The sequence below is a fragment of the Mastigoproctus giganteus genome, chromosome 12 (genome assembly GCF_048544385.1).
Source record: "Mastigoproctus giganteus isolate SK-2022 chromosome 12, ASM4854438v1, whole genome shotgun sequence".
NCBI lineage: Eukaryota > Metazoa > Arthropoda > Arachnida > Uropygi > Thelyphonidae > Mastigoproctus > Mastigoproctus giganteus.
The window spans coordinates 84,375,205-84,402,085 of NC_143586.1; the positions used below are offsets into that span (position 1 = coordinate 84,375,205).

At 38.7% G+C, this 26,881-nt stretch overlaps 1 protein-coding gene across 2 annotated transcripts in view; it reads left to right on the forward strand.

The window, feature by feature from the left end:
• Window positions 1-26,881, forward strand: part of LOC150077236 (epidermal retinol dehydrogenase 2-like) — a 160,268-nt gene that overhangs the window by 97,267 nt on the left and 36,120 nt on the right. For both annotated transcript variants that reach the window (XM_090385632.1, XM_090385631.1), the window contains exon 3: window positions 13,263-13,379. In XM_090385632.1, coding sequence (XP_090241758.1) covers window positions 13,263-13,379 — 117 coding nt within the window. The remainder of the gene's footprint in view (window positions 1-13,262; window positions 13,380-26,881) is intronic.

Consider the following 26,881-nt stretch of genomic DNA (forward strand, 5'->3'; position numbering starts at 1 on the left):
CACCGGCATTAGTGGAGAAGTTAGAAGACAGAGAGCCATCCACCATTACCCTTAGTGAGCAATCAGAGAGAAAGCTGGATAACCAATTACTAAAAACACTTGGCAAACCATAAGATGGAAGCTTGTTTAGAAGACCTTTATGCCAAACATGATTGAAAGCCTTTGAGATGTCAAGAGCAACTACTTGTGTTTCACCGAACTTTTCCATTGAATTAGTCCATAAATGGGTAATATAAGCCAGAATATCACCAGTGGATTGACACTGACGGAATCCATACTGGCGATCGTTGTTCAGATGGAAGGTTTCTAGGTAGTTTAAGAGTTGGCAGTTAATTGATTTCTCCATTACTTTAGAAAGATTAGAAGTAATTGCAATGGGACGATAATTGGATTGGAGGTATTTGTCACCCTTTTTAGGAACTGGCTGGAAATGACCAAGCAGAAGGAAAAACGCCTTTGGATTAAGAAAGTGAAAAAAGGTGGCAAAGAACAGGAGTAAGTTCATGAGCACAAGTTTTGAGAACAAGTGGAGAAATACCATCAGGACCTGGAGCTTTCTTAGCATCGAGATTCGCCAAAATCCTTCTGACATCCTTTTGATGGAAGATCACAGGAGGCATTGAATGGAGCGTGTTGGGAATGGTGGAAGGCATTTTACCAAGATCATTAATACATGAGTTGGAAGAAAAATGGGATGCTAGCAGGTCAGCTTTATCCTTGGCTGAAGTGACAACAGAACCATCTGGTTTGGACAGAGGTGGGAGCTGAAATGGACAAAAGTTGCAGCCAATAGCTTTGGCATGAGACCGGAATGCTCGACTACCATTTAGGCATGAAGCAAGTTTTCTACTCTTAGCCTGTTCAAACTCTAGTTTGGACTGATTAATGACTGTTTTATAATTGTTGCAAGCTTTGGTGTAGGCAGAAAATGAAACTGAAGAATTAGAAACAAGCCAATTACAATATGCAACATTCTTCTCTTGAACAGCCTTAGCACATTTATTGGAAAACCAAGGTTTAGATAAAGGACGAGATTTTAAAGTGGAGTGTGGAATAAAGGATTCCATTCCTGCAAGAATAGTTTCACTGACACAGTCGGAGCAAAAGTTGCCGACCGGGCTAGCCAGGTGGGTAAAGTGCCTTCCTGGCAACCCAAAGGTCGCGGGTTCGAATCCCGCCTCGGGCTTGGATCAAAGTACTGCAAAAACCTTGTGAGGTGCACTATGGCCGCAGAAGCCGATGCGCCAACAACTACCAAAATAAAAAAATAAATAAATAAAAAAAAGGAGCAAAAGTTAACATTAGAAGTTTTTAAACAGTAATCCAACCAAGGAAATGAAGAAAAGAAATCTCGCAGGTCACCCCACTTTGCATTCTTGTAATGCCAAACAACACGAGGTTGGGAATAGCTATAGATAAAGGCTCTATTGGAGAAGAGACAATCACCAAGTTGTGATCCGAGGTGCCTAAAGGACCTCTCACTTTGACTGTGTGCTTAGAAGGGTTCTTTGTGAGAAAGAGATCAAGTGCGTTGGCTGTATGGTTAGGAATGTCTGATATTCTTGTAGGTAAAAGAACAATCTGTACAAGGTCATTAGTAATTGCAAAAGCCTCAGCATCTTGACCAGCTGGGTCGGTGTGACTAGAAAAAGGAAGCCAGCTGGAGTTGTGAACATTACAATCACCAAGGAAAATTACCTCACTGTTAGGAAAGTTGGACTAGAGAAAGTCAAGTTGCAAAGAGAGGAAGTCAAAGAGCTCCAAGTGATTAGTGGAGTTGGGAGAACGGTAGAGACAACAGATGAATTTGACACAATGAGGTAGAGAGAGATTTTAAGCCAGAGAAGATCAAAGAGAGGAGATTCCAAATTGCCAAGTCTCTGACAGGGAATATCAGAACGGAGATATGCACAAGTACCACCGTTGAGGTGAAAGGAATCATACAGCGAATAATTTGGGGATCTGAGATGAGCAGTAGTTGAATCAACCGATAACTGAGATTCTGTCCGAAAAAGTACATGGGGTTTGGCAGACTGCAAGTGGAAATGGACATCATTGAGATTAGAATTGAGGCCACGTATATTTTTGAAATGAATTAATAAGTGCTCAGGAGGTTTAGATCTTTTTGCAGATAAGCTTGCTCTATTAGTTTGACAATTCATGGTGTATTCAATAGTAAGAATAAGTGGGTGGAACATGCTGTATGAAGTAATGAAATTTTTGGATATGTCGTACACATGGTAAGAATATACCCAGATCCTTGACATAACGTGGCCTCGATAATGTCCCCCACATATACACTACTCGGACTTCCTCCAGTCACTATCTGGCAGAGTAGAGGTAGCAAGATTATACACTAGCTGATCTGGAAGCCTACTAGAGAGTTACCAATAGGTTCCGTCTGGTGTACTAACTAGCTGGCCGGCCTGTGAACACCGTTTTAGAGCTGTACCCTTGAAATGAAGGAATATTGGATCTCGCCACGATTTTCATCATAACATCAAAAGTCATGAATCATACTGCATGATGGAAGAGATAGGGAAGGGTTAACCGGAACTTAGTTCTAGAGACTAAACATGGGTTCCACCACTTCAAGCCTCCAATAAGCAAAGTGGTGGTATTGCACTGGTTGATGAGAGTCATCTATCACCTAGTACTGTCTGGTAACATAGAAGGGCTTCATTCTTCCATGTGGTGTGGGCACCACACCTCGACCCCTGCTTACGTTGGTTCACTCCTGGGTGGTCACCCACCGTGTACTTGTGCATGGAGGTTATACCCAGGATTACTAACAGTCCCACAATCGTGAAGGTGCAAGCAGAGGATTTGGTTGTCACAGACCGTCGGAAAGTTACAATGACGTTTTAAACTTCTGGCCTCAGCTATCCTGGGTATAAACAAAAAAAAAAGCCTTGGGTGATGGTTATTTATAAAAGGACTAACAGCCTAGTTCACAGGCAAAACTAATAATTCTTTTCTTAACAACCATAACAAACTGGAATGTTAAGGTTAAAGTTCAAACTATTTGAACTCTAACCTTACCTTCATCAAAACAGAGTTACAAGTGTTAAAGATTCACACTTTTCTAGCTGAAAAAGCAATAAAAGAATGGAGAAAATCATCTGCATTTTGTGAACAGTGGGGACCAGCTAATATCATAAATACAGTACTTTTAGAGCAGTATTTTATTTAACCCTTCTTTTTTGGTCTGTGTCAAAGTAAAGTTATGTTTTGAAAAATCAAGCCAGTGATAGGAACCATAAATACCATAATTGCAAATTTTGACTGATTGACACATTCTCATTGCCCACTGTTACTATACATAAATTTCATTACAGTTTCAGACTCCAACTTGATGTCTCTGAAAGGTAATTTTTAGCAGGATTACACACAATTTTTGCACAGAAAGTTTTTGGAGTTCAGGATTGATTTCTTGATTTTTGAAGATGCCAGATTTCAGCACTCATTTTGTGTCTTTCCTTTATTAGCTTTAAGTTCTGTCAGCCTAACCAAAATTTAAATGTGAAGAGGTATAAGTAGTCCGCATTGAGTGCGTGTATTAGCCCCTAAGGAACTAAAAGGTTGAACCCTGAAAGTTTAAACAGTTATAACCTGTTAATTTTTGAATATTTATCACTATTAAGAGAGTGTTTAGTTCTTCTGAGTCTTGTCACAAACATTCTTCCAGGTATGACAACTAGGTTTGCTACCTGGAATTCTAAAACACTCGTGGAATTGATATTCATGTTCTGCTTATGAGTCCAGTGGACCAAATTTTGGTTAAGCCTGGTCATTCTGTGAAAACCAATTCCTATGTTTGAATTTTCACGGTGGTAGGACCTGGGTATGCTCCTTAATGTGCAGGATCTGAAACCTGCACATTAAGGAGCATTCCGTGCTAGGCATTTTCTAGTATACTGGAGATGACCATCCAGGTGTGAACCAACATAAGCAGGAGTCATGGTGTGGCATCCATATCACATAGAGGAATGCTACCCCTCTGTGTCACCAGGCAATATTAGGTAGTAAATGACTTTCATAAATGACTCTTATCATCTGGTTCAATACTATTACTTGGCTTGAAGTTGTGAAATCCTTGTTTAATCTACACAGAAAAGCTCTGGCAACCCCGATCTTTTCCATCACGCAGTATGATGGGCATCATGGCAGAATCCAATATTCCTTATATTTTGAGGGTACAGCTCTAAAATGATTTTTACTTGCTGGCCACTAGATATTTTACCAGACAAACTATTGGTAACTCTAAAAGGTATCCAGATCAGCTAGTGCATAATCTCGCTGTCTGCTTAGCCAGCGTGACTAGAGGGAGTCCAAGTAGTGTGTATGCAGGAAGCACATTATTGATGCTACCTTATGTTAAGGAGCTAGGTATATTCTTTCTGTGTTTATGCCATAACCAAAAATTTCATTAATGCACACATTTCTTTCCTCTACTTTTACTTTATTTACAAAGTGCCTCATGAATAGTTAAACCAACAGAACAAACTTATCTGTGAAAAGATTCAAACCTGTCAAACATTTCTTTGTTCATTTTGCAAATATACATGGTCTTGATTACAGTCGCAATAATGTCCATTTTCATCTACAATCTGCCATGCCTCACTTACTTTTTCTACCAAACTCTCAATTACTAGTTGCTTTAATCACCACTTATCTTAGTTGTCCTAATTATTTATGCTGTAATTCCATCTTTTTGCTTTAAAGGTGGTAATTGTGCATATATCTGCTCTGTTATTCCGTGCTAGGCATTTTCTAATTTGGAATTTCCTCTAGTTTAAAATCTCTGCCCCATTCTGCCAAGTTCCTCTATTGCATCTGTTGTCTAAACTCCATTGATCACTTGGTATGCTGGAGCTGCATGTCGGGAAAGTTAGATTTTTTTTCCTTTTCCTTTATGATTTTAACATGCAGCTCCAGCTGTCTTCAATTTTCTAGTTACATTACATGGATCCAGCCGGTTGAGATTCTGAGGCTTTTGCAATTATTTATAACCTTAAACAGCTTGTTCATTTGCGTACTAAGATACCAGACAATCCTAACCACCAAAATTTCTTGATATTTTACTTAACAACAACCCTTCAAAGCACATGGCCAATGTTCTCTGGGTACTTTAATTGGTGATGGTCTCTTCTCCACTGGAATCTGTCTGTAATGGCGATTCTTGACTTGTTATTTGGCATTAGAAGGCTGTAAAATGGGATGGGCTCCACAATTTCTTTCCCTTTTCCTTGGAATCTTTTGATCCCAATGTTTTCTCAGATTGTGTCAGTGAGAATATTTTTATGAGGATCTAAGCCTGGTTAAGATAAGAAAGTGGCAGATAGTAATAGTTGGTACCAAAATTCTCCATCTTCATTGCATAAAACTCTGCAAAAATTGTAAAACAATTATTAATCAATCCAAATTTAAATTCCAATAGGATAAGAGTACAGAACTTGCTTGTTGCCAATTGAAAGTAGTGCATTCTGGTCTTTTGCCAAAACTGTTGGCTGTAACTTCTGTCTATATATACGCTTCCACGTCTGTTACAACCTGCTGGTTCTATTGCATCCTCAGCTAAAGATAAAATCATCTTAATAGCATCCTGCCTTTATAATATACGTAAGTTAGTTATAATCCAGTTTAATACAAATATACTAACAAAATCAGTAGCTTTCAAGACGCGTGTCTCTTTGTCAACTGACAAATTAAATACAAAAATACGAGCTGAGTGAGGCACGTTAATCATGCGTCATTGTTGTTGCACGGACGTGCGCTGCTTTCTACACCAGTGATCATCCAGCAATAAAACGGTTGTCTCTAGGATGGGATGTAGACGTATGCCTTTCTGGCGATTTAATGCCTTTGGATTGCTTACTATGTTGAGTGACTCTAGCCATAGGCAGTGGCGAAAGTGTCGTGAATGGTCTACTATTTCAAAGTCGCGTTTGGGGTCAAGATCGTGGTTGGTGGCCCAAAAATGTTCCGCGACCGCGGACTGGTCAGTTTCGGCAAGCCGGATTGCTCTGTCATGTTCCGTGAGGCGATCCTGGAGACGCCTTGATGTTTCTCCTATGTAGCAACTGTTACAGTCTCTACAGGTGATGCGATATACCACATTGCTGCGTAAGACAGGTGTGACAGGGGTCTTCACGCTGGAGACAAGTGAACGTAGGTTCCTGCAGGGTAATTGCACACATTTGATGTCGTAACTTCTAAGGACCTTCGAGATCCGTCCTGACACGCCTGGATAATAGGGAATGTAGGCGGACGATATACTGACTTGGCTCGGTGGTCTTTGGTTGGATGTGAGTTCTTCTGCCTGTAGTAGGCATCTGCTTAGTACATAGGATGGATAACCACATTTGGTTAGGTCCGCCTTCACACGGGTGATCTCGTTACGCCTAATTGTGTCGTTGCTGGAATGGCTCCAAGCCCTGGAGAATAGGGTGCGGGCAGTGCTATTGAGATGGCTTGGTGCGTGGCCGGATCTGTAGGTAGTGAATTGACCGCACCACATAGGCTTGCGGTATACTGAGGTCTCTAGATGGGCCTATGCGATGCACTAGGACGTCCAGGAACGGGAGCATACCGTTCACCTCTGATTCTATGGTAAACTTGATGAAATTAGATAGGGAGTTGAGGTATTCCAGCAGTGCAGTTTCAGAACCACGTGGTATTACAGTAAAAATATCGTCGACGTATCTACACCATGTTGTAATAGGTGTAGGTGGGTTCTGGTGTATCTGCTCCTCTAGATCTTCCATGGCGATGTTGGCTACTACGGAACTGACAGGGGCACCCATAGCAGTGCCATGTACCTGCTGGTAGAGTGAATCCTCAAAAGTGAAGATGCTGCTTGATAAGCATAGGTTGAGGATGGTACAGATGTCATCAGTGGATAGTGATGTCCTGGATTGGAGGCTTGAGTTGTTCTCGAGGAGCCTTTTGGCGCAGTGCACGGCCTGTTGGACGGGAATTGAAGTGAATAAAGAAACCACATCAAATGATGCCATCACAGTGTTGTCAGGGATTGAAAGGTCCTTAATGAGGTGGATGAATTCACTGCTATTTTAACGGTGTGCGAGGTATTACCTATAAGAGGTGAGAGGAGGCGCGCGATATGTTTGGACAGTTCATACGTTGGGGCACTGCAGCACGACACTATTGGTCTGAGGGGAATACCCGGTTTGTGGATCTTTGGTAATCCATAGAATTGCGGTAGTTGGCAGCCAGTAGCACGTAGAAGACGCTGAGTTGTGGTCGAGATCTTATCTTTAAACCATGTGTGGACGAGTTTATTGACATGTGTCTCTAGACGTTTCAAGACCTTAATGGGTGGATCAGATAGAGGTTCATATACGTTTGGGTCTAGTAGTAGGGTCAGGGCTTTCTCTCGGTAGGTTGATCGGTCCAACACAACGGTCCGGCGCCCTTTATCCGCAGGAAGTACGACGATGGAGTTGTCTTTTCTTATAGATGATAGGGCGGCATGCTGACGATGGTTAAGGTTTGAGTATGTTTTTTGAGTGCTGCGGAGGATTGCGGCAGTCCTGAAACGGATCTTGTTGGCAGTTTCTTCAGGAAGGTTGGTAATACTGGCTTCTATACCCATAGCGAGCTGTGTGAATGGAGGTTTGGATGGTATGACAGCGAATTTCATGCCGTTGGATAAAACATTCAGCTGTTCGATGGATAGTTCGATGGACGGTTCCCGACCACAACTCAGCGTCTTCTACGTGCTACTGGCTGCCAACTACCGCAATTCTATGGATTACCAAAGATCCACAAACCGGGTATTCCCCTCAGACCAATAGTGTTGTGCTGCAGTGCTCCAATGTATGAACTGTCCAAACATATCGCGCACCTCCTCTCACCTCTTATAGGTAATACCTCGCACACCGTTAAAAATAGCAGTGAATTCATCCACCTCATTAAGGACCTTTCAATCCCTGACAACACTGTCATGGCATCATTTGATGTGGTTTCTTTATTCACTTTAATTCCCGTCCAACAGGCCGTGCACTGCGCCAGAAGGCTCCTCGAGAACGACTTAAGCCTCCAATCCAGGACATCACTATCCACTGATGACATCTGTACCATCCTCAACCTCTGCTTATCAAGCAGCATCTTCACTTTTGAGGATTCACTCTACCAGCAGGTACATAGCACTGCTGTGGGTGCCCCTGTCAGTTCCCTAGTAGCCAACATCGCCATGGAAGATCTAGAGGAGCAGATACACCAGAACCCACCTACACCTATTACAACATGGTGTAGATACGTCGACGATATTTTTACCGTAATACCACATGGTTCTGAAACTGCACTGCTGGAATACCTCAACTCCCTATCTAATTTCATCAAGTTTACCATAGAATCAGAGGTGAGCGGTACGCTCCCGTTCCTGGACGTCCTAGTGCATCGCGTAGGCCCACATCTAGAGACTTCAGTATACCGCAAGCCTATGTGGTGCGGTCAAATCACTAACTACAGATCCGGCCACACACCAAGCCATCTCAATAGCACTGCCCACACCCTATTCCCCAGGGCTTGGAGCCATTCCAGCACCGACACAATTAGGCGTAACGAGATCTCCTGTGTGAAGGCGGACCTAACCAAATGTGGTTATCCATCCTATGTACTAAGCAGATGCCTACTACAGGCAGAAGAACTCACATCCAACCAAAGACCACCAAGCCAAGTCGGTATATCGTCCGCCTATATTCCCTATTATCCAGGCGTGTCAGGACGGAGCTCGAAGGTCCTTAGAAGTTACGACATCAAATGTGTGCAATTACCCTGCAGGAACCTACGTTCACTTGTCTCCAGCGTGAAGACCCCTGTCACACCTGTCTTATGCAGCAATGTGGTATATCGCATCACCTGTAGAGACTGTAACAGTTGCTACATAGGAGAAACATCAAGGCATCTCCAGGATCGCCTCACGGAACACGACAGAGCAATCCGGCTTGCCGAAACTGACCAGTCTGCGGTCGCGGAACATTTTTGGGCCACCAACCCTAAACTTGACCCTAAATCTTGACCCTAAACACGACTTTGAAATAGTAGACCATTCACGACAATTTCGCCACCGCCTATGGCTAGAGTCACTCAACATAGTAAGCAATCCAAAGGCATTAAATCGCCAGAAAGGCATACGTCTACATCCCATCCTAGAGACAACCGTTTTATTGCTGGAGATGATCACTGGTGTAGAAAGCAGCGCACGTCCGTGCAACAACAATGACGCATGATTAATGTGCCTCACTCAGCTCGTACTTTTGTATTTAATTTGTCAGTTGACAAAGAGACACGCGTTTCGAAAGCCACTGAATTTGTTAGTATATTTGTATTAAACTGGATTATAACTAACTTATGTATATTATAAACTATGGACACCAGTACTCCAGGCCCATTCATTACCATCCTGCCTTTCTTCTGACTCAGTCTGTCTAACTTCTAACTACAATCTAGTTGGACAAGCTAAAGCAAATTTCAACAGTTCTCTGGCAAAGAATGGAAAGACTAGAAGGAAAGAGATAAATCATATTGGTCTGCTAGATATGAATGATTTAGCTGTTAATGATACTGCTCAAATTTCTGACAAACAGAATAGATATTTTGCATCTTCATTCACATATGAGGAACTTTTTAGGGATGGAGATGGCAGAAGTGTATCAAATTCTAACAAGAAGTTAAATAAATGATTTTGTGATAACTGAGAGGAAAATGGAAGAGAAATTGTTGAAGCTAAATGTAAAAAAAGACATTTGGAGTGGATAGGATCTATCCAATTATATTAAGGGAAGCAGCAAAAGAGATAAGAAAACCTTTAGCCATGATTATGAGAGCATCCTTGTATTCAGAGATACATTAGCACATCTTGAAGTGGCGCCTCCGTAGCCAGGTGGAAAGGAGCAGCAGTGCGTAGCACATGCTTCTTGATTAGACCAGGGTTCGAGCCTGTCACCACCAAATACGGAGAATGCGGAAAGGTTAGGGAATGACCATTGCATATCCCGGAGCAACATGGCCTTAGTTGCTAATGTTCCTAAAAACCAAAATAACAACATCTTGAAGTCCCCATGGACTGAATATGAGTTACTTTTAAGTAACTAATAATGTAATTTTGAGTTACTTTAAAGCTTATTTACTATTTATTATTAAAAATTTTTTATCTTGCTATGTATATTTTGTCCTGAAACACTTAGTGTAATCCTTAGTGAAATCCTTGTATTCAGGGATGCATTAGCACATTTTCAAGTTCTCATGGACTGTATGTGCTAATGTATCCCAGTTCACAAAGGAAAATCAAAAAAGGAAAAGTGTGACAAGTAATTACAGACCTGTTAGATTGACTTCCATTCGAGGAAATATTATAGAATTGCTGATTAAAGAAGTAAGCAGGACCATGTAGACAGGAATGAAGTCATACTGCAATGACTTTATGGGCTTGCTAAGGAATGGTCTTGCCTAATCAATCAAATCAGATACGATGATGCAGGAAGAAAGAAACTGGGTGCAAAGAATAATTCTTACGTCATATACTTAGATTTTAGAAAAGCTTTTGATACTGTTCAACATAAAAGATTGCTGTACAAATTGGTGCATTGTGACATTAGGGGCAAGTTAAAGGAATGGTTAGCTGGGAGAAGACAATGAGTTGTTATCAGTGGGTACTGCTCTTCTTAATGAAGAGTAGTTATCAATGGGTCCTCAGGGTTCAGTGCTTTCTGGGTCCGTTGCTGTTTTCTATGTTTATTAATGATGGCATATCAGGCTTAATGCCTAACTTGGCAGATGATACTAAAGTTGACAGGGTGGTTAATGATATTAACCAGAGCATGCTGCTGCAACAAGATCTATGATTATTAAGCAGATTTGTTGAGAAGTGGCAGTGGAAGTTTAACATTTACAAATGCCGGGTACTGATACAATATGCTTAGCAGTAATCCCAGAATAGCATATTAACTTTGTGGTACCACTGAGGGTAGTGGAGAATAAAAAATACTGGAGGTGGAGAGGGGTAATTGTACAGTCAGGCATGAAGTTCTCTGAACAGTGCAGACAGGCTGCTAGGACAGCTGAAAGGGTTTTGGTCAATCATATTCAGCTGGAATAAGGAAGTGATTATTCTATTATGTAAGGCAATGGTCAGGACACATCTTGAGTTTTACATACAATTCTGAAGGCCTCATTTTAAGTTGGATGTGAAGCTGCTGGAATGGGTGCAGAGAAGGATGAAGAATTAGTGAGGACCACAGAAGGCTGTTCTTTACCAAGAAAGGCTTCAGTTCTGCAAATTGTAGCATCTGGAAACTAGGCATCTATGATGAGATCTGACTGAAGTGTTTAAGGCTGAATAGATTGAGTAAGCCCACTGCTGATGGAATCCTTCTCTCGCTCAAACTACACATATGAAAGGATATAAATTAAAATTGAGAAGGATGGTTCCAATATAGCTGTGAAGTGTGCCTCAGCCAGTGGGTAATTGATTCTTGGAACAAACTTCCATCTGACGTTGGAGAAGTGGGTAGTTTGAATAAAATTAAGGAAGAACTAGACAAACTATTAGAGGGACTGAACAGGTGATGTGGGAAATATTTTTATGTTTTTTTTGGTCGATGCAGTATAAGCTTGCTTTCTTGCATCATTTGCCATTACCAATACTAATTAATGCCATTCTAGCCCTAAGCACATGTCTTTAATTAAAGTTTAGGATTGAAGCTATTAACAATTCTCAGTTTAGAGTAATTTTAAGGGCTTCAAAAGTCTATTTATATGCCAAAATATGTGGGTTTCTCACTGTCTCTTTTTCTACTATTAAACTCTATAACAGCCAGAGGCCATGCAATGATATCTGGCAGCCTGGTTGCATAGTTGGTTTTGGGGTGCCCTTTTCTTTTGTTAAGGTATGTTGTAACTATTTATGAAATGTTTAGGCATTCTTCTGTGTCAGGACTGAGTGTATTGCATCATTTGCACTACCCTGATTACATCTCTTTGTTTACATGTGTGTAACCTTTTCTGATTCTGTTCTTAAAATGAACTACTTTTGTAATGCCTCTCGAAATATTCTGAAATTCTGTAATATAATGGAGGGAAAATTTAGTACTGTTGTAAACAAATTTTCAGCTTTTTTTAAAATATTATTTTTTGTGAAAAAAAAAAATTATAGGATGAAATTTGCTGAATCATCCTCCACCTTCTTTTAATAGGCTAGGCAAAAGGTTCCCAAACTTTTACACCTTACATCCCCAAAACATTTCATAAATTTTGTGGTACTCCACCTTCCAGAACATCTGTAAATAAACAGATTTTACACAAAATTGCTAAAAACCACCACGGTTTTGAGTTTGAATTCGATGGTAAGCTTACCATCATCAAAGCAAAGGACTGAAAAAATTTTTTTTCCCTCATATTCATTAAAAAATGCTTCATATAAACAACACATTCCCCAAAAAACTAAGTCTCCCCCCCCACCCCACCCTGACATACCTCACACTTTGGGAACCTCTGGGCTTGGCTATATGTAAGGAAGAGGAGGTAGAAGTTTCATGAATTTTAAATTCTCCCCTCACCCATATTCCAGTATAAATTTTTTTCTTCCATTTTGAGTTACTTACTTACTGTTTACTGTTTATTTACTGTTTATTATTAGAAATTTTTGTACCATGCTGTGTATATTTTGTCCTGAAATCACTTAGTGTTTCTTTGTTTTCAGAATAAATATATCTATATACTGGATTTTTAAAGTACAATAATTATATTTATTGCCATTTCTGCTATTCATTTGAATAATTCAATAAACTGGGCAATCCAGTTACTGTAATTTGAAGTATTCTGCCCTCTTTCTGACTGCATATTGTATAATATTGCTTTAGCCAGTGGGTAGTTGATTGGTGGAACAGACTTCCATCTTTTGTTGTGGAAGTTGATAGCCTAAATAAATTTAAGGCTGAGCTGGACAGGTATTTGGAATGAACGGAGGGGTGAAATGGAGCAGTTTTTTTTTTTTTTTTTGGCTGATGCTGCATAAGCTTTCTTTCTTGCATCGTATGCCTCTACTAATGCCAATGCAAGCCAAATTAAAAGTAATGTTTTATCCCACATAAACAGCTCAAAAAATTGTGATTTTTTTCACTGTTTCACCTTTCTTTAAATTTTGTCCACATTTTTTTATATGTTTTATTATATAGGTTATTTCTTTTAGTGGTTTTACTTTTTTTTTTAATTTATAATACATATTATTTATATTTTAGAGTCTTTAAGATGCTAGATGCTGATTATGTTGTTGACCAAATACTGAGTGCCATCTTAACTAATCAGTATATGATTCTTATACCCAAGCTATTCAATGTATTGTATACATTAAAATCGTAAGTAGCATTTCTCCTGTTCAATATAATTGAAATTTAAGAAATTATTTTTAAAGAATTAAGTTATTTTAAAACTGATTGTGCTTAAAGTTGAACAGTTTTGTTGAAAGTTGTAGTTATAAATTATAACAAGATGAGAGAAAAGTTTAATCTGTCCCACTGAGTAGGTTACATTTCAATGCAATACATGGTGAAAAAAAAAAAACCTAATTACATATAGTTTTGTTATTATACTTAAAAATTTTTCCATTTTTTGGAATTTTTCATTTTAAATACATGCAAGAACAACATATGTACCAACATGTAGTTTACTTGCTATGGTACAATAACTAAACGTAAACCATATGTACCTAGATCTGTATTTGAAAGTTTGAATATTTAATAAGATCTCATCGTTAACTTCTGTGACACAGTTATTTGTTTTTTGTTGTATTTAATATAATAATCTTTATTGCTATAAATATACATGTGCATATGCAGTATGGTGAAAAATATTTGATGAAAATACTCTGACTGATTGGCAAATTGTAGTAGGTGATTTTCCTGTGAGTCTTGTTACTTATACTGACTTGTGATATGTATTCATAGCAATTTCTAGTAAGTCACAATACTATCATAGGTGATTACTTTGTGCATCTCAAGAGCAGGGAGAAGGAGGAGGAAATTAAGCACTAACAGCATATTGTTAGATTAGAATTCACTACCTGACAAAAAAAATGTTAATTCCTTAGAAGAAATAAAATCAGGAGACTCATCAGGCACTCGGAGTATCCAACTGCGTGCTGGAGTCTTCTGTTATGCAGTTGGCTGCAGGGAGTGGAATGCTATAGGGCTGAGATGGTGCTCCACAAGATGTTATAATTCTGCACAAAGGCATATATAATGTGCACAGAATGCTAAAATTAACTTAGTAACCAACTAGAAAATTCCTAGGGAGAGGAGCACACCAGAAAGCACTTTTTGTATGGGATATGTTAGTCATAACAAACAAAAAGACACTCTCATATTGGTATGCTAATGCTAGGAGTGTAGTTATTAAATTTGATAAATTCAAGGTGCTAAGAAAAGAAATGACATACCCTTGAATGTCAAGAAATGACATACCCATACAAGAAATGAAATAAACCCTTGATTTAATGGACTTAGGAAATAATGGACAGTGCCCACCCAAGAAGGCTTTAATTTCATGTATGAGGTTTAGAAGTGTTTTCGATTTTGGAATGTGTATTACTTTGTACTTAGGACAAACAGCCACATGTGATTTGCTGATGACCTTTTCATTTTGGGGACTTCCAAAAACCAGTTTCTCACCTAGTCAGTTGACATTAGTTTAGAAAATGAACTTATTTTATTCCTTTTGAGATTGATTCCATTCATAACTCTTTTGGGAATGAGAGTAGCTCTGTCCATGCAAAGATTTTGTGCCTACAGCTAATAGAGAAGTTTTTCTAAATTTTTACCATTTTATTGACTTTAATTGGCATATTAATTTATTTCTAGAAGTAGCTTTATATTCCTAGTTACGATACTTAGTTTATTTTGAATTTACATAGAGATTTTGTGTGTTATTACTTAGTATTGGTAAAATTTGTACTGTTTGAAACTTGCTGCCATCGTTGTAGATCGATAGGGAATAGCGTAACGTATATCTCGAACTTGATAGCGTAAGGTATAATTTATACCTATATATATTTTTGGACTTGTGGACACTTATGCGCATGTTTGAATAGGCATGCACTTATTGATTTAGATAAATAAACCAATAGCATAACGTATATCTCAAACTTGATAGCGTAAGGTATAATTTATACCTATATATATTTTTGGACTCGTGGACACTTATGCGCATGCTTGAATAGGCATGCACTTATTGGTTTAGATAAATAACATCGTGTTAGTTAACTTTCAATTTTAGATATAACAGGGAGGAGGGGGATATCATCTGCGAATTACTTTTGATACTTCTTGTGAACACAGTAGTAACCCGAATAAGCTAGTCACTTAAAGGAAGTTAATAGATCGGATTTTAGAGTTTAATTTATATGTGGATTAATTTATTTGTGTCGTCATTTTAGAATTTCACGACAATTGCTTTTCAATTCTCATGTAGACTTGAGATGTTGGTTGGTTTTGTTGGAGGTTGGTGGCTGCTGTCTTTCTGTGATTCTTTCCGATTCCCTTGATGAGATATGAGAGTTGAAGATAGGATTATTTTAATTTTCATTTTCATTTTAATTATTAGATATTTCAACTTAATTGATTTATGACTACGTACAGGGAATAATTTCATATTATAATCATGCACGATTGAGCATTGAGAGATTAACATTCCTACTAAAAAGATATGAGGTTTTTCACCTATTTCTTATCGTAATATGTAGCACTGTATTAGGAATCTGTTAGCTTAGTATAGTATTGGCAATAAGAACAGCCCACAATGGTGCTGCTGGGCCAGATGGGATTTCTTATGTCATGCTACAACATTTTGACGACAAAGCTTTGCACCTCCTCCTCCTCCTTGTCTTTTAAAATCGTATATTTTTAGAAAATGTTTTTCCAGCTTCTTGGTATCACTCTACAGTTTTGGCATTCCTGAAGCCTGGAAAAGATCCATCCAGCACCTATAGCTATAGACCCATATCTCTCTCAAGCTGCCTCAGCAAAATCCTTGAGAAAATTATCCACAGAAGACTCGTCTGGATCATTGAGTCGGAACAGCTAATGAGCCATAGTCCATATGGTTTTCGTCAAAATAGGTCATGCTTGGATCTTATGGTCAAGGCTGAATTTGCCATTCATAATGCTTTTGTCAAACATGAACATTTAGTAATGGCTTCAATAGATATAGAGAAGGCTTTTGATACCACCTGGTGGCATGGTATACTTAGTGATCTTTACTTTCTTGGACTACGAGGCAACCTTCCTATATTTGTTCAAAACTTTCTACATACTAGATCGTTTCAAGTTCAATACCAACATGCACTTTCCGCAACTTCCATCCAGGAAGAAGTGTTCCACAGGGATCAGTACTGAGTGCCACTTTTTTTCTCTTAGAATAGATCCTATCACTAAGCAGCTTTCAAATACAGTTGAGACTTACCTTTATGCAAATGACCTTTCCATCTCCTGTCATTCTCAAAACATGAGATCTATTGAAAGACAGAAGACATGGAAGACTATTGTACAAATTGGAGCAGAATGGTATTAAGGGTAAGTTGCTACAATGGATAAAAGAATGGTCGAGTGGGAGAAGACAGAGGGTGGTAATTAATGGGTGCTAATGTTATTAGTGGAGTCCAACAGGGTTCAGTGTTGGGTCCACTGTTGTTTTGTATATTTATCAATGATATTGATGAAGGTATATCAAGCTTAATGTCGAAGTTTGCAGATGATACAAAGGTTGGCAGGGTTGTTAATGACAGTAATGGCAGTGTGCTACTGCAACAGGATCTAGATAATTTGGGCAGATGGGCTAAGTAGTGGCAACTGAAGTTTAACCTTGACAAATGCAAAGTACTACATATGGGTAGAAGTACCCCAGAGAAACGTACCAAAGGTGGTAGAAAATGAAAAAGACCTGGGAGTAATTGTGCAGTCAGATATGAAGTTTTCTGAGCAATGCAGACAGGCTGCCAGGGCAGGTCATCAGGTTTTGTCAATGATATATAGGAATTTTGCTAGCAGGGAAAAGGAGGTAATTGTCCCTCTGTATAAGGCAATGGTCAGGCCACGCCTTGAGTACTGCGTACAGGTCTGGAAGCCTCATTTTAGGAAGGATGTAGATTTGCTTGAGCGTGTACAGAGAAGGGCAACAAGATTGGTGAGCGGAATGAAGGGATCCTCTTACCAAGAGAGGCTTAAGTTCTGCAAATTGCAGTGGCTGGGGACTAGGCACCTGCGGGGTGATCTGATTGAGGTGTATAAGGCCTTGAATGGATTGAGCACGCTGAATTCTGATGGGATCCTTCCACTTGTTCAGATTACGAACCTAAGGGGGCATAAATTCAAATTAAGAAAAGACAGATCTAGAATAGATGTGTGGAAATTTGCCTTTAGCCAGCGGGTGGTTAATTGCTGGAACAAACTTCCATCTGCCGTTGTGGAAGTTGATAGGTTAAATAAATTTAAGGAGGAACTGGACAGGCATTTTGAGGGAATGGTGTGATTTTTTTTTTTTTGGTGATGCTGCATAAGCTCATACACTTGCTTTCTTGCATCACATGCCACTACCACTACTACTACAGCTTCAGATATCACTTTAAAAAATGCAACAATGGCTATCGACTCTCGCAGCAGAAAACAGTTGCTCTCCATTTTTGTAGACAACGCAAACTTCATCCAGATCCTGAACTTCAAATTTCTAACGTCTCCGTCCCAGTCACCCGTGCCATCCGATTTCTAGGATTAACCCTTGTCAATAAGTTAAATTTCCTAGATTGTATTAAAAATGTACAGACTTCTTGTCTAAAAAAGTTAAACATACTCAGAATTTTATTTGCCCAAACGTGGGCTGCAGATCATACCTTTCTGTTTTGGTTATACAGGGCATTAATCCGATCCCATCTCAATTATGGTGCTCCCATCTATGATTCTGCCAGACAGAAAGAGTGCATTATGCTGGGTTGATCCCATTCAACACAGTGCTTTGAGAATTGCATTTGGTGCATTCAGAACGTTGCCAGCACTTAGTCTCTAAATTGATGCTCATGAACCTCCACTAACTTTACACAGGAAAACACTGTTACTGAAATACGCTGTCAAGATACCCATCTGAAAGTTCTCATCCCGTTCAGTCATACCATGCCTCTCATCCCATTCAGTCATACCTTTTCAACCCACAGTTACAAAACCTATACAGAAACAAACCTAGCATAGTAAAACCAGCTTGTCTTCGCCTTCTTGAACTGGTGCAGGTTTGGAATATTTGCATCCATTCCATACAGCAGGTAGCAACGTATACTCAACCACCATGAGCTCCTATTCCTCTTCCAACCTGTGAAACTTACCTCTGTCAATGGAGAAAGAATATTTTGCAAGCATCAAATGCCAAACGACTTCATGCAGTTCACACTCAAAGATATATTGATTTCATTCCAATTTATACATATGGCTCTAAATCTAATTCAAATGTTGGAGCAGATGCAGTGTTTCTGAATACAATTGTATCAGTATCCCTTCCCTCAGAATTTAGTATCTTTTCTGCTGAGTTATATGCAATCAAACTAGCTTTAGAAAATCTCTATTCTGACCGTTCCTTAAAATCTGTTATTTACACTGATTCCCTTAGCTCAATCATGTTGTTATGTAATTCCTCAGATAAAGTTCCTGTTCTAGATGAAATCAGAAGCTTATTACTACAAATTAAAGAATGCCACCAATTGATCACTTTTTGTTGGATTCCAGCACATTCCAGTATGTTAGGCAATGAACTGGCCAATAAAGCTGCAAAAAATCCAACTACCTTAGATTTAACCAATATCCCTGTTCCAGCATCAGATTAGGCACTAACCGTTCATGCCGCTTCCATATCACAATGGACAGCAATCTGGCATGCTCAGACTAATAATAAACTCTTTCAGTTTAAACAAGATCCGAAATGGCACTTGAAAGAAGTAGTCCTTTCAAGGGCAAGAATAGGTCATGCCCATCTGACCCATTTAGACTGTTAAACATATTCTCATTGGCTGCCCCTACTACAAACAAAACAGAACTTCATTCTTGATCTCATTGATTAATCTTCGTAAACCAATAACTCTTGAAAATCTCATTGGTGATAAGGCAAATATTTCTGAATTTTTTGACTTCCTCAGGCAAACTGGGCTTTTTAATAATTTCTGATTTCAGATTTTCTTCTGACTTTATGGAAATCTCTCATCTCTTAATATAATAAGTGAATAGTCGCACTATAGCCTTAGCAGCTTATGTGCCATTAAGCCTCCATAACAACAACAACAACAAATAAAATCTAAGGATGTGCAGTCAGTTGACATGGGTGGACAATGCAGTGGCAAGTCAGTTTGGTGTGACATAAGCACTGGGAAAGCAAAAATGAGGGTAGGAGTTTGTTTTAGGCCTAATGACTCTGATGATTACAATGAACAATTATACAAGGAAATAGAGTGGCCCAGTAAATCCGACTGTCTTATAATGGGGGATTTTAACTTCCCAGATAACTTCCCAGAATGGTAAATTTAGACTGGAACTTGTGGATTGGTAACTCGCACACTAGCAAGGCTTTTGTGGATTTATTGGATGACTGTTTTCTACAGCAGCATGTGAAAGAGTCAACCAGAGGGAGTAACACTCTTGATCTGATTATCAGCAGTGATTATTCATGCATTAAGAATTTAGAGAAAAAGGAACCACTAGGTGGCAGTGATCACAGTGTACTGATGTCAGATTTTCTTAAAGACGTAACTAGCATCGGGGGTAAAGTGAAGGGTTTTTGCTTTCGTAAAGATGACTACAGTGGTCTCAGAGATTTTTTAAGTTCTATACAGTGGGACCAACTGATGATGTTACCAACAACAAATTCTAAATGGGAAGCATTCAAGGAAGTAATCTTGGAAGCTACTAGGCTTTTTGTTCCAACTAAGAAATACTGTTCTATGTTTAGGCCAAAATGGATGTAAGATTACTAAACTAATGAGATTCGTGGCACAGAAGAAAAATGCATGGGATGCATATAAATTATCAGGTGACATGGAAGCCTATGGTAGATATAAGCTAGTCTGTATTCAAGTCACAAAGGAGGTTAGGCACACGAAGGCAGATTATGAGAGATCTTTGGCAATGGATGCAAAATAAAACAGGAAAGACTTCTTTACTTATATAAACTCTAAAAGGAAGGGGTTGAATCGCATTGGTCCACTTGATATCAATGGTTTGACTGTATATGATCATTCTCAGATAGCTGCCAAACTAAATGAGTATTAACTCCAGGGGGCTCACATCTGGTGAGTATGGGCTTGGCATACCCAGGGTCCTGAGCTGGATATCATCATTCTTTGGTGATTCCCTTCTACTTCTCTCTCTCTCTCTCTCTCTCTCTCAGGGTAATTCAGAATTTTTTTTTTTTTATGGCTGGTGCAACATAAGCCTCAGGCACCATATATCTAATAATAATAATAATAATAATAATTTTGCATCTACATTCACACATTAGGAGTCATTCAAGGAGGAGAGGGCCAGATGTTTATCAAACTCTAGCATGGAGTTAAATGATTTTGTAATAACTAAGAGCAAAGAGGAGGAGAAATTGTAGAAGTTAAATACAAGAAAGGCACCTGGGGTGGATGAGGTCTATCCAATTATATTAAAAGGAGTGGCAAAGGAAGTAAGCAAACCCTTAGCCGTAATTATGAGAGCATCCTTGGACTCGGGGAAGTTCCCACGACTGGAGATGTGCTGTTATTTTTTGGTTTTTTAGGAGCATTAGCAACTAAGGCCACATTGCTCCGGGATATGCGGTGGTCATTCCCTGACCTTTCCGCATCCTCCGTATTTGGTGGTGACGGTCTCGAACCCCGGTCTAATCAAGGAGCGTGTGCTATGCACTGCTGCTCCTTCCCACCTGGCTACGGAGGTGCCTTGGAGATGTGCAAATGTATCTCCATTTCACAAAGGGGGGGATCAAATGGTGACACAAATAATTACAGACTTAGTTTGACTTCTGTTCCAGGAAAAATAATGGAGTCACTGGTTAAAGCAGCATTGCAGGATCATTTAGACAAGGCTCACATCTGGTGGAAGAATGATGATATCCAGCCCAGGGTCCTGAGCTGGATATCATCATTCTTCTCTTTCTTGGTGATTCTCTCTCTCTCTCTCTCTCTCTCTCTCTCTCTCTCTCTCTCTCTCTCTCTCTCTCTCTCTCTCTCTCAGGGTAACTCGGGAATTTTTTTTGGCTGGTGCAGCATAAGCCTCAGGCTTTCTTGCACCATGTAGCTAATAATAATCAAGACTGCAGTGATAATTCAGACACAGCATGGGTTTTTTATGGGGAAGTCTTGTCTGACGAATTTGATTGGATACTATGTTGTGGTCACAAAGGAACTGGACGTAAAAAATAATTTTGATATCATATACTTGGATTTCAGGAAAGCTTTTAATACTGTTCCACATGGAAGACTACTGTACAAATTTGAGCGGTATGGCATTAAGGGCACGTTGCTACAATGGATAAAAGGATGGTTGAGTGGGAATAGACAGAGAGTGGTAATCAATGGATACTGCTCTTTGTGGACTAATGTTATTAGTTGTGTCCCCCAGGGTTCGGTGTTGGGCCCGTTGTTGTTTTGTATATTTATCAATGATATTGATGAAGGTATATCAATCTTAATGTCAAAGTTTGCAGATGATACAAAGGTTGGCAGGGTTGTTAATAATAGTAATGACAGTATGCTGCTGCAACAGGATCTGAAAAAGTTGGGCAGATGAGCTGAGACGTTGCAACTGAAGTTTAGCATTGATAAATGCAAAGTACTGCATATGGGTAGCAGTAACCCCAGAGAAATGTACCAACTGGGTGGTGTTATGCTCAGGGTAGTGGAGAATGAAAGAGACTTGGGGGAAATGTGCAGTCAGATATGAAGTTTTCTGAGCAGTACAGACAGGCTGCCAGAGTAGATCACTGGGTCTTATCAATGATATACAGGAATTTTGCAAACAGTGATAAGGAGGTGATTATCCCCTTGTATAAGGCAATGCGCAGGCCACACCTTCAGTTCTGCATACAGGTCTTGAAGCCTCATTTTAGGAAGGATGTAGAGGTGCTAGAACGAGTACAGAGAAGGACAACAAGACTAGTGATGGGAATAAAGGGGTGCTCTTATGAAAAAGGCTTAAGTTCTGCAAATTGCAGCACCTGCGAGGCGATCTGATTGAGGTGTATAAGGCCTTGATTGGATTGAGCAGGCTCAATGGTGATGGCATTTTTCCTCTTGCTCAGATTACATACCTGAGGGGTATAAACTGAAATTGAGGAAAGACAGTAGTCTTATAGATGTGTGGAAATTTTCCTTTAGCCAGCAGGTAGTTTATTGCTGGAACAAATTTCCATCTGTCCTTGTGGCTCGATTGGATGAATGAAATGGGAAGGGTTCTTTTTTTTTTTTTTTTTTTAGGCTGATGCTGTATAAACTTGCTTTCTTGTATCATATGCCTCTAAACTAAATTTTAAACTTTATTAGCATTAGCTAATGTTAATAAAGTAAGGAATTGGAAATAAATTTCTCAGGATATGAGACACCTGTTTTATCCCCAAGGTCCTGGGAGGCCAATTTACCAAGATCCTACTTGACAAAAATCAGAATTCCAATTAAAAATGGGAAGAGGGGAATGTTTGCTAAAAGGTGCACATTTTGTTTCGGTCATGATGTGAAAGTGTGTCATGCGCCAATACTTAGAATAAGAATTTAACTGACTGTTTTCTGGCTTTGTTATGGTTGCTTCATGGTTGCTTGCTTAATATTGAATTTTAATATTTTTTGCCATTTTAATGGTAAATAAAATAGAATTAATTGTACATAATTAATTTTAGAGGGTAATTCATAATTAGTGCCACAACTTCATAAATCAGTAGTCTTGGGTATTTTGAACTTAATGTAATAATGCAAGTTTTCATATTTTTATTGGTGGCTAGTATTAGTGGCTGCAAAATGATGGAAGGAAGGAGCTTGCACAACTTTAACAAAAAAAAAAAAAAAAAAAAAGAGAAAAGAAAAAAAGAAAGAAATGAATACAATCCACATCATTTGCCCATCCCTTCTAACAATTTCTCCAATGCTTTTTTTAAAATTTATTCAAACTACCCACCTCACGACAACAGATGGAATTTGTTCCACTAATCAGTTACTCTCTGGCTGAAAACAAATTTCTACACGTCCTTCCTATAACCATTCTTTTCTAATTTAAATTTATGTCTACTTGTGTACGTAATCCAAGAAAGAGTAAGGATGCCGTCAGTATTTAGTTTATGCAACACATTTAAAGCCTTAAACCCTTCATTTGGATGTCCTCTTAGATGCAGATTTCCAGAAGCTGCAATTTACTGAACTGAAGTCTTCCTTGGTAAGATTACCCCTTTGTTCCCTGACTAGTTTTGTTACGCTTCTCTGAACCCATTCCAATAGGTTCACATTCTTCCTAAAATTAGGCTTCTAGACCTCTATGAAGTACTGAAGATGCAACCTAACTATTTCCTTATATGATGGGTTAATTACCTCTTTGTCACTTTTGTCAACTTAGTATTTGAGTTTTTCCAGCGATTGGCATATAGGAAATGTAAACAACAAAATATTTACTTTCAGATGACCAGAGTAAGCACAGGTTATTTTTCTATTTGAACAATCAGTCTGCAGTTCATGATGAACAAACTTTTACACACAAAATATGGAGAGTAGCCATTCTGTTTATGACAGGCAAAGGGATTCCATTCATATGGAATGTCCTTGTACATATCTAAAAAATTGGAAGACCATATGGAAGTGACGAAAAAATGGAAAAAAATCAGGACAACTTTTGTTTGGAGTTCTAAAAGGTCAGCATACCATGCTAGTCATCAATTTGCAGTGCTCTAGCCTACCATGGGTAAGATTATGATAAGGATGTTCAACTGTGAAAACTGCATATGCCACAATCCATCGTGGATGATGTTTTGCAGAACAGATGAAACCAAGATTGTTGTATTAACATTTTGGTTCAAGTGGACAATAAAACATTCATTAATCATTCCATCTTCAATGATGAGTGCTATTTTTGTTTGAATTAGTGAATAAACAAAATGTTAGTATCTAGGAAGTGAGAAATTGGGGATTTCAAGCCCTACTGTGAGTAAATACATGGGCTGTATTAGAGTAACTAAAAGAAAAACAGGTGCATGTATACTTGCATATATCCTAATACTAGGAATATGGTAAATAAATTTGATGAATTTGAAGTACTAATTAAGTGATCAAATGCAGACATTGTAGGGATAACAGAGGAGTGGTGTCTCAGATATAAGGGATGCAGAATTTGAATATGGGAAGAACAAGGTGTGCAGAAAAGACAGACAGGACAGGAGGGGGGTTATACTTTTAGCTAAGAAACATATTAAACTGAAGGTAGTTTATCCAGTCAACATGGGTGACCAGTGCAAGTTGAGTCAGTTTAATCTGACGTAAGCACTGGGAAAACAAAAATGAGAAGAGGAGGTGGATGTGTTATAGCCCTAATTGACTGTAATGAGTATAACAAGAAACTATGCAGAGAAATAAGAGTGGGCCAGTAAATCAGAATATCTTATAATTGGGGATTTTAAATTTCCTAATATTGACTGGGAAATTCTGGATTGGGCACTCGCACTAGCAAGACTAGTAGTTTTATTGGATACCTGTTTTATCCAGCAGCATGTTAGAAAGGTAACAAGAAGAAACAATAGTCTTGATCTGCTTATCAGCAGAAATTCTTCTTACATTAAGAATCTGCAGATAAAAGACCCACCTGGTGGCAGTGATCACAGTGTACTGATGTGGAATTTACTTAAAGACATAACTGTTGTTAAGGGTAAAGGGAAAGGTTTTTGCTTTTATAAGGGTGACTGTAGTGGGCTCAGACAGTTTTTAAATTCTATGCAGTGGGACTAACTGATGAGGTTACCAACAGCAAATTCTAAATGGGAAGCATTCAGAGAAGTTATCAGAGAAGCAACATGGCCTTTCATATCAACTAAGAAATAATGTTCTAATCTTAGACATCAATGGATGTCAGATGAACTAATGAGATGTGTGGCAGAGAAGAAAAATGCATGGGATGCATGTAAATTATCTGGTGGTACAGAAGTCTAAGGTAGATATAAACTAGTCTGCAGTTGAGTCACAAAAGTTAGGCAAGCCAAGGCAGATTATGAAAAATCTTTGGCAAAGAAACACAGCAAAGACTTCTTTACATATGTAAAAACTAGAGGGAAGGGGATGGATCACATTAGTCCACTTGACATAAATGGTTTAACTATTGATTATCCTGCTTAGATTGCTGACAAACTGAATTTTGCATCTACATTCACTCATGAGGAATTCTTTAGTGAAGGGGATGCCAGACATTTATCAAACTCTAACAGAGAGCTAACAATTTTCTGATAACTGTGAGGAAAGTGGAAGAGAAATTGTTGAAGCAAAACATAAAAAAATGCAACCAGGGTGGATGGTATCTAGCCAATTATATTAAGGGAGACAGCAATGGAGGTCATACCTTTAGCCATAATTATGAGGGCATCTTTGGATTCAGGAATGTTCCTGTGGACTGGAGATGTGCAAATCTAACCCCAATTCACAAAGGGAAGGTCAAAAGGTGACATGAGTTATTACAGTCCTGTTAGCTTAACATCTGTTCCATGGAAAATAATGGAGTCACCTGTAAAAGAAATAATGCACGACCATCAGAAATGCAATTATGCTGCAGTCACATCATGGATTTGTTAAGGGGCAGTCTTATCTAACCAGTCTGATAGGTTACTATGATGCAGTAACCAAGGAACTGGATTCAAAAAATAATTTTGATAGATGATAGTCACTAGATGCAAATTGCATCATCTGGAGACTAGGCACGCAAGGTGATCTGCGGGGCCATTTTAAGAACTCTCGGGCCCATTTTAAGAACTCTCGGGCCCCCCAGCGAATTTCCAAATGTGGCCCCTATTCAGTTTAAATTTTGTTTTAATTTTTTTTTTTCGGTCTCTCTTAGTCACATTCCTAACCCTATGTATTAAAAGAGCTACTGGAAACTATGCTCCATCACCATCATGGTGGAAACCAGTTGGAGTTTTTGTTTTTTTCTTTTCTTTTTAAAATTCTTTTTCTTGTTTTTCTTTTTTGACCAACAGGACGTAAAATACAAAGTAAAATACTATATTGGTGAAGGCTGATGGGTTATTATATGACAAATAATAGAACCAGTATGGTGGCCAACTGCAATAACGCTGACAATGATGATGATGCAGCGAATCTACATAATACAATTTGCCAAGCAATAAATTTGTCGACCGGCAGCAGACCTATAAGGCATGGTGGCCAACTGCAATAACGCTGACGATGATGATGCAGCGAATCTACATAATACAATTCGCCAAGCAATAAATTTGTCGACCGGAAGCAGACCTATAAGGCATCTGTGACATCACTTTGCATGCGAGAAGCTTTGCATGGAGCGTAGTGGACACTTAAAAATTATAATTACATAATATACATATATTAATAATATATACAATATATATATATATATATATATATATATATTATTAATTTATAATTGTAAGCGAGAATTAAATTTGTTAATTATTTTTCTAAATATTAATTTTTTCGGCACTTTAAACTATTTAAAGAAAGCCAAAAACATTATACGTATATCATTATGTTCCGTGTTTGCGGTGCTTTCGACCACAACGTAACATATGGGACAGAGGGTCTTTTAAAAATTTTTTTAAGATCAACAAGCGAGGCCCCTGGCATCTGCCAGGTGTGCCC